Raw genomic sequence first — 13,335 nt, 5'->3', positions numbered from 1 at the left:
AGTAGCAGAAGTACTCAACACAACTTAATTACCGTTTTATGGCATCGGACGTTTTTAAAAAAAGATTAACTCCAGAAAGAAATTTGGCAGTGCCTGACTCATGTTAAAGGCTAGAGGGCAATTCCACGAGTCAGGAGAAATAAGAGGAAACATTTAATTTCATTATTTCATTATACAAAGGGTCAAAACTAATTCACAAAACATCCATTTACAGAAAAATTTAAAATTCTTGTTCACACACACGTGTTTCCTAATGCTTCTGACATAACACATATTACATAATTTCAAAGCTAACTCCGACAAAAAAACCCCCACCAAACACCACCCATACCCCCCCCCTCCCCACCCCCCCCACCCCATGAATATTAAGTTATTTAAATCCTTTCCATCAAACTGGCTTCGATACTTTGCTACTCAGTTTATAATGTCAGTAGCATCACTTTAAAGAATATAGGCATTTAAAATATTTCATGAAAATTGGTTGCAAAAATTATGAATTGAAACAATGTGCTCGCTTAGTGTAACGTCTGTAAGAAAAAAATATGAATTGTTTATGTGAGAAGAAAATCTGAATGTGTATAATATGTCAATCAGTTCTGAAATTATGTGATTTAAATTTGAAAGAAAAAAGGAAACTGTAACGTCAGTCACATTCTGGTAAGTCAAACAAAATCTTCATTTAGCATTTTTACAACAAAATATGGTTTCACTATTTTACCCACAATTATTTAGTACTATAACGGACTATCCTCAGGTTTCTGCCTTGGAAAGACTAGTTTGTTCCACCAACAAAATAAACATACATCCTGGGGGGTTTTCTGGGGGGTTTTCTTAAAAAAAAATTAACGCTATCTTACCTTATCATGTCTTACATTTAAAGTCTTATATGGATATATACATTTGGTATGTCCTTTCGCTAAAATATTTCATATTTCCTATGGTCTTTGCCAAAAATAATATATTTGTATGTACAAAATAATTTGAGATAAAAAATTATATAGAGATACATGTACTACAAAACATTACAATATCTAAAAATGCATTAGTTGTAGAGGTATTTATATTCTATGTAAAAGCATGTAAATAAATTGCCATTTTAATAATGTAAAAATACTTTATTTGCCAAACATTTCTTAAAATGTCTATAAACTGAAGATGGTCCATGTCACTCTTGTTCATACTCTGAGCTATTTTCAAGACAGTCCTATTTCAATTAAATCAGGCAACATACTCAAATATAAAGGTATGCATTCAAGAAAAAGATAGTGCGTCACAAATTAACCACAGATACTGTTGTGCCAATGAACACCTTTCTGATTCATGGTGGAAATTACGAAGGTAAGTACTACCTGGAAATGGCCAATCAAAGAGGACAAATTGTCTGTGTTTGAGAGAAGATGAAGAAAAAGCTGCCACCAACCATCATGATGAACAAAGTGGATGACTGGGGTGGGATTGCTTCGCGGGGTGGGGGGTATGCAGGAGACATCCCCCAATTTTGATTAACCATAGTTTTTGATACACCTATTACTTTTTAATGAATCCATATCATATAACACCAGCAACTGCTGTGAAATGTATGAAATATTTCCATACAGTGGTAATCTAAAAATACACCCGGATATGACATTGGTAGTCTTGTGACTTTTCATTATTGACATAGGTTCTTTTTATTTGCAGACCCTTTTGAAACTACTTTAGGGAACAGTGTTTGTCTTCAACATAAACTAAGGCTGTTGCATGGCAGAAATATTTAAGAGACTGGATATATTGATACATCCTCGGTGACTTTGTATTAAATTGAAAGTCTGTGAAAGTTTAAATAAAATTATAAAAATCTACATCATGATATTCACCATTCATTAAAATGTTTTTATCATTACAACAGTGTACAATATATTGCTTTTTATAGACTCAGAACTTCATTTATGTCAGTGGACAAAATTTCACGTAACGTTTGTCACACACAGTATGTCAGTGGACAAAATGTAACGTCCGTCACGTAACGTTTGTCACACACAGTTATGTTATAATTTTCCTTACGCTTTTAGTTTAGAGCTGAATTGTAATTGGTAGTCTTATACAGCCGTGTTACCTTTACTTCAAGGTCAACAAATTGATTTATACAATTTAAGGGTTTCACACAATTTGGAAATGAAGTTAGTTGCTTTTTACCCATGTCATTTTGAAGTAATGTCTGGCACAGACGTATTTCTGATTACTCACGAAGCCATAAATATTTCTAAGCACTTTTCTCTGTGGCATCAAATAGACATGAACATTGGCAAGTAACATACACAGGACCAATTTACTGGGGTACCACTCTAACAAGCAGGTCAGATGCAATTACACAAACCTCTCTGAATGTAACGTCCGTAATTGTGGAATTGTCCTAAACATTGTACATAATATGTACAGAGTGGCGTTTGGAGGAGAGTTCACGTCGAACTGAGGTTGAGCGCGTGGTACTGATTGTGGGCCATGACACTCTGTTTTAAAGAAAATCAATAATAATTTTGAAGGCGTGCATGTCCGGGGGGGGGGGGGGGGTTGGGAGGGACACTGTCATTTCGATGGTCTGGGGGATGGAAAGAAGACATGTATTTGAGGGGGGGGGGGGCGGAGAGGGACACTGCCATTTCGATGGTCTGGGCGATGGAAAGAAGACATGTATTGGGGGGGGGGGGGGGACACTGTCATTTCGATGGTCTGGGGGATGGAAAGAAGACATGTATTTGAGGGGGTGGAGCGGAGAGGGACACTGTCACGTGACTCTTTGCCTTTTGGAAATAGGTTTTGTAACAATAGAAAATTAATTACATTCTTGTGATGTGAAGTACGAATAAATAGTTGAGAAATACGCTTATCGTTCTTGGCCTCGGCCATATGATCATCCAAAATAAAGACATTGTTGTTGCGTGCATCGAAGTAGTTATCATCTTGTAGATTGTGGGGGATTCCTCTCACAAACTGAACTTGGGGCATGGATTCACGGATAGTGTCGTAAAGAGGCTGCCACTCCGTGTAACACCATATTATGTTGTTAGGTGTTGGCTGGATAAGTCCTTTCCGAAGTATATTGTACATAAACATAGACTTGCCACACCCACTCGGGCTCGCGAATACAGCATTGGAAGGTATAGTAAAGTAAAATGGTTTCTCATCTGATAACTGCTGTTCCGGAAGAGGAGGGAAAGGGGAGGAGGGGAGGACGGGGAGGAGGAGGTGGAGGCGGGGGAAGAGGAGGAGACAGGGGGGGGAGAATCTGGTGTAACCGTATCCTGTATCTTTGCATATTATCCCATCTGGTAAACTTTCTCTCACATTCGAGACACGATGTGAACCCCATGATGAATCGAATTAAAAATGACGTCAAAGCAAATTCATAGTTTATATATTATTTAAGGTTTAAACACGCATCATCTTGAACTACATTTAAAAAAAAAAATACGAGGGTTATGATTCCTATCCCCCCCCCCCCCTTTTAATCAGCCAACTACATTCCTTCATATACGGTCGAGTCTATTATAAATAGAAACAAGGGGTGATGACGGACGAGTCTACCACGAATGAAAGCAATATATTTCTTAATGGCGATATTGCATCAAAACCCACCTTTACCAAAACTCAGCGCAAATTTCTTTTTTTCAATTCCTTTGTACCAATTCCAATGGAACGGCGAACACCTGGGTAGACCCCTGTTCAAATATTGCATAGCCATACAACCGCTTTAAAAGTAATAATCAATAATCAGTCTCTGTTCGAAAAGCATAGCCACGACGTGTTTGTTCAAGTTGAGAAAATGTAATTCACTTTTATAATTATAATCTGTAGGATAAAATCTATATTAAACAATAAAACAGAGCCCCAAACATACTAAATTAACGCTATATATGACTAGTTTAAAACCAAATCATTCGTGTTTCGTTTAAATAAAACGATATAGCAAACACAGTTTATTAATTTTAATGCATCTATCTATAATGAATGCAGAACAAATCCCATCTTTTAAAACCTTAACATTTAAAATAAAATATTACTCTTTGGTCTGACAAAAAAAAAAAATTCAATACCCAACCGTGGTTGGGTATACTCAGCGCGCTACTACGTGACTTCGCATTCACTCGGGTGTGGTCGTATTTATTTTCCCGAACACCTGGCCCGTGTCATTCGTACAACGACCACGTGACTCGCGCCGTTTGCCATATATGGTATTGATTACTATCCATTGTTCTAGCTTAATCAACAGTTGCATTAGTGCACAAAGTCCGCCGACCTGTCCTCTACGCGGCTGATCTATGACGCCGTGCATACATGTGCATATTAATGAATTATCGTGCATACTAATTATTATACTACTAGTGGTCGTTTGTGCTCGAACGTACCCTACCAATAGACCTAATAATATGTATTTTTTTCTTTGGATTTTTTAAAAGAGTAAAATACTATAACTGCATTTCGTTCTATTGATGCAAATTGAAATATATTTAGTTAAATAGTTTATTATACTATCAAGTCATTTACGTTGTTTTACATGTCAGGTTGATGAAAGCGAAGCGCCTTGTCGTAAATTAGAGCGTTTGTTTACACTGTGCATAGAGGCGTTGGACGGAGGTGACGTCACTTTGCCCCAAGCTATACCACCGGACGTCACAAAAACGAAACAAAATGGCTGACCCCAGTTAGTAGGAATAATCACGGTTTTTTATTAACTCTAAAATTACGCGTTTTTCATTTCTTAAAGTGTCAGTATGTGTTGGTGGTCCGGGTATGCATCTTTCCAACACATCAGGCTCGCATTTGAGTTGATCCCCCCTTTAAACAAAATTACGTGACAGCAAAAATAACTTCTATTTTATTTTTTAATGAATATTATTTACAAAAGTAATAACCCAAAACGAAAGGGTTTATAAGGTCTAAATTGCATGTTTATTTGATGATGCAGATGTTTGGCCACGTGCGTTTACAATGTACTTTTCTATCAGGTGTGGGTTCGAATCATTAACCTGAAGGCATAAACATTTTAAATCACAGGTGTTGATTCTTGACAATAATCTACACCTATAACAATATTGTGACGTCACAGGTGTGGATTAATTTGACATATCGTCGACAGAGAATTAACTAGGTCCATCTGCAATGTATTTGATATTGCTGATGGACCTAGTTAATTCTCGGTCGACGATATCGTATGCGTCCTGGACCATGCCTAGCGGGAATAGGAGGTAAAATGCCCCCCCCCCCCCCCTCCCCAACAAAAAACAACAACAATACACCCTCAAAAAAACCCAACAACAACAAAAAACAACAACAACAAAAAACACAAACAAAAACAAACAAAAAAAACCCACACCAAAAAAAGTGTCATTTTTAGTTTAATTCTGCTTACCTCGAAAAAACTCTCTATTATTGTTCCCTGATTCAGTCTATAGTGCAGCTAATATGTATATTACCTGTTTCACTCAGGTAATATGTATATTAGCTGAACAAATCAGGTAATATACATATTACCTGAAATATACTTCACTAATTTATACAGATTACCTGAAACGTGCAGAATGGTTATTATTTGACTGAATGAATAACTATAAACAATAATATGCTGGCAATCTTTATTGGCTCAAAACACATATCATTTGCAACACACACCACACACACACACACACACTACTGCAGAACAAACAACAAGATCTTTTGATCAATGTAGTCCAAGTTCTCAGTTCAAAACAAGTCTATTGATCAATGTAGTCAAAGTTCTCAGTTCAAAACAAGTCTATTGATCAATGTAGTCAACGTTTTCAATTCAAAACAAGTCTATTGATCAATGCAGTCAAAGTTCTCATCAACAACAGTTTTTGTTTATGCATGGCAGGCTGGAATGGCAGCGGGAATTGCACACTAATCTGGCTTTGAAGCATTTACATCGATTTGTCTGACACCTCTTACTTCCAGCAAAGTTACATCTTGTGAAACCTTGTCCACCGCATCTTGACGCAGGGAAATGTCCTTATCTGTACAGACATCATTGGGTGAATACAAGGTCGTAGCACACACATCGAATTGGTTTCTAGAGTACTTTCGATACAATATTCCTCCTTTTACAGCAATTGTATACAACTCGTTGTCACTGCACTCTGTCACAACTCCGATGATGTTCCTAGGATCTGCACATCCTCTGTCAACTGAAGGAATGGGCACTGTCACATTGCTTCCGATTTGCACACTAGAAAACACAATGCGACTTCGTTTGACCATTCTCCCTGCCTGCTGGAACTGGGCATCTCTGGCACTCTCTCTATGCAGCCTAATTTCCTCCTGACGTACAGACATGGGTGAGACTGGTACAGGTTCTGCTTCCTCGCTGGATTGCTTGACTGGGTTTGGATGGGATACTGCAGACAGGAGGTTGTCTTCAGTTTGCAACCTTGCAATGACATCTTGGGGGAGGCTGGATGATGTAAATACTACCTTCGCATCGGCACCAAACAGAGCAGCAAAGGGAGAACGTTTGATTCCAATGTGATGTCTTGAGTTCTTTTGAAATTGCACAAACTTGAGTCCAACAATCCAGTCCCGTGTGTCATTGTCACTCATCCATTCAATCAACATGTATTTTATGTCGCAGTTGGCTCTTTCCACTGAACCCTGACTCTGGGGGTGTCTCGGCTTCCCATGAACAATGACGAGCTCAGGCCACATCTGCTTCAACTCAGTGATAACTTGCACTGTGAATTCGGACCCGTTGTCACTTTGTAGTATTGAAGGGGCTCCCAGCAGAAGGTAGATGTCCAGCAACTGATAAGCAACTTCCGATGCACGCTTAGAAGTGAGAGGACGCAGGATGCAGAACTTGGTAAGATGGTCTTCGTACACCATGATCCATTTGTGTTGACCTTGGCACAAAGACTGCATGTCGATGAGGTCAACTTGCGCTCTGGAACTGAAGTCCTTAGACAGGATTGGTTTGACGACAATTCCCTTGGTAGTTGTTCGTTTCCGTTTTCTCTGGCAGTCAATGCGCATGGACTTGAACAAGGTAATAGCATCCTGGGTGATGTTGGCGTACTTCTTGTTGATCTCCTTGATCATCTTGTCTCGTCCTCCATGACCAGTATCGATATGGGCACGCTTGATGATGTCAAAGGTCTCCTCGATGGTAGCGAAGTACAGTGGATGTTCCTGGTTTGGCTTCTTTCTGATGAGCTTTTGAACATCCCCACACTGCAGTAGTCCATATTTCTTAAGCAAGTAAAACTGACGCCGTGATTTCTTGGGTGCCTGGGTGGCTTCCAACAACTCGCCAACAGTCTTAATGTATTCGTCCTTAGGTAGCAAGATACACTTATTCTCTCCATAGCTCGTGTACAGCGAACACCTGAAAGTCTCCTCTAGATCCATTTTGCTAGTGACAGAGAACACCATTCACCAGAATATTTATACTTACCAATCAAATGAAGCCAGTCAAAGGAAATCAGCAGCCTAAATCAAGCATTGTTTTTCCAACTAATCCCATCTGCATCCTAGCAGGCTGGCACAACTTTATTGTGCACACTTTATTGCGCTCTACAGACAGGATTAGTTAAAACAGCAGTGGTGGATTATACATATTAACTGTAACATTGTCTATGAAATGATTTAACAATGAACATGTACATCAAAGGTATTGTGACCAATCAAGGAGAACTTGGACTACATTGATCAAAAGACTTGTTTTGAACTGAGAACGTGGACTACATTGATCAAAAGACTTGTTTTGAACTGAGAACTTGGTCTACATTGATCTAAAGACTTATCAATACCATTCTGCACGTTTCAGGTAATCTGTATAAATTAGACAGTAGACATGTCCTTATGAAAATAATGATTTACATACCAACTGTTTTCCATGTGTTGTATTATCGAGGCGTATCACCTTGTAAGTAAATTTAATCTATTGTCTATTTTAGTGGAAATAAACTTAAAACAAAAAACCCAAATAACCGGAGTGTGTACCCAGGACCGTGTACTTGAACCATATCCATATATAAATAGTAAAATAAAGTAAACGTAAAATGTCATTCTTACCCGTTTTTGTCCTGAAGTAAAGCGACCCTTCGTCAAGTACTGACCCAGCTGTTGTCAGGTGAATCACAGAGTTAGTCTGGCAGGTGCGAGAGTTCTTGTTGAAGAAGAACGATTTACAGTCAGGGTGTATTTGACATCTCACAGCGCAGTCACCATCATTCTGCACGCCGACATGGGTTCGTATTCTGCCCTCCGCTAGGAGTAAGTTGGAGAAAGAATTCTCCCTTATAAAAATAGAAATATCAACACAGTTCAAAGATTCCACTAACCATAGAACTGTTGCAAAAAGGATCAGTCGAAGTAGTAAAAATATGCCGTAATTTCTTCCAATATTAATAGAACATGTTTTAAAAAACATTCTGTAAGAGCAGTGTTTAAAATGTCATCGTTCACTAACTAATGATACATTATTTTTAAAAGTAAATATGTTTTGGGCATACATGTATTGATTCGTATTTCCTAACGGTCTGTTATAGCTAGACTAGAGAACAAAAAACGAAAAATGAGTATACACGTACAGATGTTTATTCTAAAAGAATACGTTAAATAAAATATGCGACCGTTTCTACCGTTTCTTTGAAAAATCGAGGTTTTTCACTCTTCAATATTTTATATTCGTATCCTGAGTGTTGTTGCTTGCCTTCGCGGATCAGTGAATTAGAACCAAGTGAAAATACCCTGACATCCCGTCGCCATCACACAGCAACTACAAACAAAACTCGCGCATACATTCACAAGGACACACATGCACAACACAAACACACACACACATGGGTAAAGTAAATTTATTTATTTTGTCTAACGACACGACAAGAGGACATTGATGTATTGATCATCAGCTACTGGATGTCAAGCATTTGATTAGTTTGACGTATAATCTTAGAGAGGAAACCCGCAACATTTTCCAATAGTAGCATAGGATATTTTATATGTACTACCCCTCACACAGGATGGTACATAGCACGGCCTTTGATATACCAGTCGTGATGCACTCGAAAAAGTACACATGTGTAAAGTGCTGGCATAAAGGCGCAATATGTCGACTCTGGTAATCCAGATTTATAACGATCAGATCGTTTCAAAGTTCCATAATGACCAAAACCCTTTAAATATTTGTTTGTGAAACATAAGCAGTATTGACGTGACATGACGTGACAGGTTGACTTTACAATAGATTTCCAAATAAACAGATTACTGGTTGGAATTATAATGGATTGGCGATAAAGATTTTCTCTTTAAATATATTTTTGGTCAAGGATTCTTCAGCAAACCACTGTTTACGCCAAATTGCATGAAGCTACCATTTCTATATTCATGATTTATGTATGCCAAGTTTACGCTACATGTGGGATCGATTAAGTTGTAGTTGTCTCTCATAATTCTAAACTACATCTGTATAGAAAAACACATGGCGGAGAAGGAATTGTGACTGCCACAAATTGCATCGCTAAAACGCCTAAACAAAGATAAATCAATGTTGTGATTAATGTGTTGATACCCACAATGTCCCAATTGGGACATCTTGGGCCGAGAGATGCCATATACGTTGTTACATTTCCTTAAATCGTTCAAATTGGTTTTCACTGAACGATACTTCTATAGCACATTAATCAATTAATCATTGGCTATTGGATGTCAAACAATTGGTAATTCTGACACGTAGTCTTGAGAGGAAACCTCTCACATATTTCCATTAGCAGCAAATGGTCTTTTATATGCACTTTCCCAAAGAAAGGACGGTACATACAAAATCATTTGATATACAAGTTGTGATGCTCTGGTTACACTATTTTAAACATGGACATTTTAGAACCGTGCCTGCCCAAACGAGTGGGATTTTCGCTCGATTGTAATCCGTTCGTTTGAAATAGACTACAATGAAGAGTCGATCCGCTTGGTGAAGCTATTGAGTTTTCCTATTCCAACCAGAAATTCATATCATATCATTCGAAACAGTATGAAATATGCTGTGTAAATATGTTGATACTTTATATGTACATGTATGTGTGTCCGTGTATCTAGTATTTATGTATGTAGGTACCTATGCATGGATGCAGGTAGGTCGGTAGGTGGATGGGTTGATACGTAGATACGTAGGTATGTAGATACGTACGTACGTACTGATGGACAGATGGATGTTTTAAAGTTTGTTTTGTTTAATAACACCACTAGAACCGCTTGATTGATTTAGTAATCACCGAATAGTTTTATTGAGGACAGCCGCTACATTTTTCCAATTAGTAGCAAGGGATTTTTTTTTAAACTTTGTTTTGTTTAACGACATCACTAGAGCACATTGATTTATTAATTATCGGCAATTGGATGTCAAACATATGGTCATTTCGACACAGTCATAGAGAGAAAACCGCTACATGTTTTCTTTAGTAGCAAGGGGTATTTTGTATGCATCATCCCACGGACTGGACAGCACATACCACGGTCTTTTATATACCATTCATAGCGTACTGGCTGGAACGATAAATAGTCCAATGGGTCCACCAATGGGGATCGATCCTAGACAGACTGCACATCAAGCGAGCTATGTACTACTAGGCTACAGCCAGCTTAGGATGGATGCATGGATGGATGCATGCATGTATGTTTGTGTATCTGCTTATGTAATTGTGTTTGCGTGTGGATATTTGGCTATGTCCCAGTTTTGGCGATAAATTAATGTTGACTTTCAGTTATATTTAGCCTGCTTTTGTCAGTTGGAATTAGCAATGATCCGTAATTGGTGAACAGTGATTTTGGAATAAGCGACATCTCATTATCCCCGATGGTGGCTAGCAACTTTGATACTAACTCTGGCCGAGACTCTTGGATAACAAGGAATCGTGCAAGCAGCTGCCGGTCCTCCCTCAATTTGATTATCTGATCTCCGACATGGAATCTCTGTTTGGCCATCCAAGAGGAATGGGTCTTCAGTTTTAGTTTTGCCATTGTATCCCAGACGGAAATGGTAGAGTCAAGCAGAATCCAACAAAAGTCTTCTATGCTGATATATATGTGTAATAGAAAATTCGTCACGACTTTTATTGTTTATTTAATATGGAAAATATCAACTGAGTCTACGTTAATCAGTATCAGTTAGCCTAGACAAAGACTGATTAACTAGACGAGGTTCATATTTACATATTAAACATATGAGTAGCTAATTATATTTATCCTATAATACTTCTAAAATAACATTTCCATTCGATATTTAGTAAATATCATAGTACTAAAATTACGATGAATACAAATTTAGTTTGACATCACGCATTTTAACTAAGTATTATGAAAACGTTACGCTCAGGTATACAGGCCTTGTTGTTTTGTAAACAAATGACCCATTAACAGCAACACATTATTACCTAGCGACCTTGCAAATATGCATATACCTTTAAATTTGCATAACATTATTACACGGGTTAAAACACTAAATTATCACATGGTTTTATGACATGGTTATTATGGTTATATAATATAACAGCATCAAAATGACATGGTTTGAAAACCAAACAATAAATTGTATATAACAGAAGTCGTGGGAGAAACAGAAATGCTGCTATACAATAGTTATAAATCTACACAAATTTCTAATGGTACCATTTTATTTTACGATTGAAAAGCTGCTTCCTACAATAAAATGTGTTAAGCAGTAAAGAAAGGGAGCATAAAAATATAATCTTATAAAACAGATGGCTGCTTAATACAGGTGGCCGCTTAAACAGGTTTGCTAGTTTAAGTAACGTTATGTTGTAATTTTGGCGTTTTCACGAACATTGTGCATAGGTGAACCAAATAAATAATACATGCCTTTTTCGGTTTCTCTGCTTGGGTATTTGTCATGTGAAATCTCAAGAAAAGAGACTATAGGTTCTGCTTACAAGGCAACACGGAAGGAAATGTTTTATTTAACAACGCAGTAAACCCCCATTGTTATACGTCGTCGTAGTTCTGCTTAGAGAACAGAAACAAAAATCATATAGTCGTATTGTTCAATAATGGAGTTCTGTTTTCTTTTGTTTTTTCTTAAAGCACAGACAAGTCACACATGTTGGAATACATAAGAAAATGGAGTACGTCTGATATATTTCCACTATATTTGTGTCAACTCTCTTCATATATATTGCTTTTATTGCCATTTAACCTGACAGAGAGAGAGAGAGAGAGAGAGAGAGAGAGAGAGAGAGAGAGAGAGAGAGAGAGAGAGAGAGAGAGAGAGAGAGAGGAGAGAGATTTCCATGGGTTCTGAAATTTGGATATGTAAACAAAACGTGTTTTCCCCATGCAATAAAGTTAATTTAGATGATATTCCGACCAGATGCTTCAATTATAAATCAAAAGAGTATATATTTACTGTAGATACTGTGAGCTACAGGAAGTGCATAAATATACATTTTACAAGACCAAAGGAATGTAGGAAAAATTATTTATTACGATGACCGTGAAATAAGGCGACAAAAACAAGACATATTCAAAGTATTGCTAGTTGAGGTTCGTCTTGATGAAATCTTCCGTTATGATATGATTATTAAATTAAATAGGCAACTATAAGGTAAACAAATGATGACTGACCATATTGAAGACAAAATGTGTTTTACATAAGTACTGAAAAACATCAGATCATATCTAAAATGTAATAACATTGTATAATGATACAGTGATATATAATGATGCATTGGGGTCTACACTTTGGTTTGCATGGGACAGACGACATCTCCAATGCAATACAATGTCCAAATATGTTGTAACCTAAGTACTGAGGACGTACTCAGGCTAGCATGTTTTATGTACCGACCAAAATACGAAAATAATGGTCGATTGTCCCACTATTCTCGTTTCCTTCAGGCCATAGGTTTCTCTTTCTAGAGTATCTTGCGCTGTTTAAACGAATGTTAAATAATTTGTCTTGTAGGTTGTATTTTCCTTTCCAACATGAAATGTAGTAACGCATATACTATAGGTCTCAGCTCTTGGATGACCCGATGACACACAGTCCAACCGACAGAGTTGACTTTGTGAGTGAGAACATCATGGTTACGAACAGCAGAGATGCTCTCCTTGGATCTCTCCTTCATGCATAGAAAAACTAATATTTATAACATACATATACTACCATGGTTTATAGTCCTTAGCTGTTATGCTGGGGGCAACAATTAAAATTCATAGTGTCCTTGATTGCTGTACTTCAGTTTAACACTAGTAGTAGCGCATATACTATAGGTATCAGCTCTTGGATGACCTGATAACACACAGAGTTGACTTTGTGAGTGAGAACATCAA

General features: G+C 37.5%; 1 protein-coding gene across 1 annotated transcript in view; it reads right to left on the bottom strand.

Moving 5' to 3' along the window:
- Positions 1-8,437, bottom strand: part of LOC121388297 (CUB and sushi domain-containing protein 1-like) — a 13,665-nt gene extending 5,228 nt beyond the window's left edge. The window contains exon 1 of the mRNA XM_041519583.1: positions 8,065-8,437. Coding sequence (XP_041375517.1) covers positions 8,065-8,422 — 358 coding nt within the window. The 5' untranslated portion in view covers positions 8,423-8,437. The remainder of the gene's footprint in view (positions 1-8,064) is intronic.
- Between the last annotated feature and the right edge of the window lie 4,898 nt (positions 8,438-13,335).

The sequence above is a fragment of the Gigantopelta aegis genome, chromosome 14 (genome assembly GCF_016097555.1).
Source record: "Gigantopelta aegis isolate Gae_Host chromosome 14, Gae_host_genome, whole genome shotgun sequence".
NCBI lineage: Eukaryota > Metazoa > Mollusca > Gastropoda > Neomphalida > Peltospiridae > Gigantopelta > Gigantopelta aegis.
Note: the sequence above shows the minus strand (reverse complement) of the source record. Positions and strands in the feature narration are given on the sequence as shown.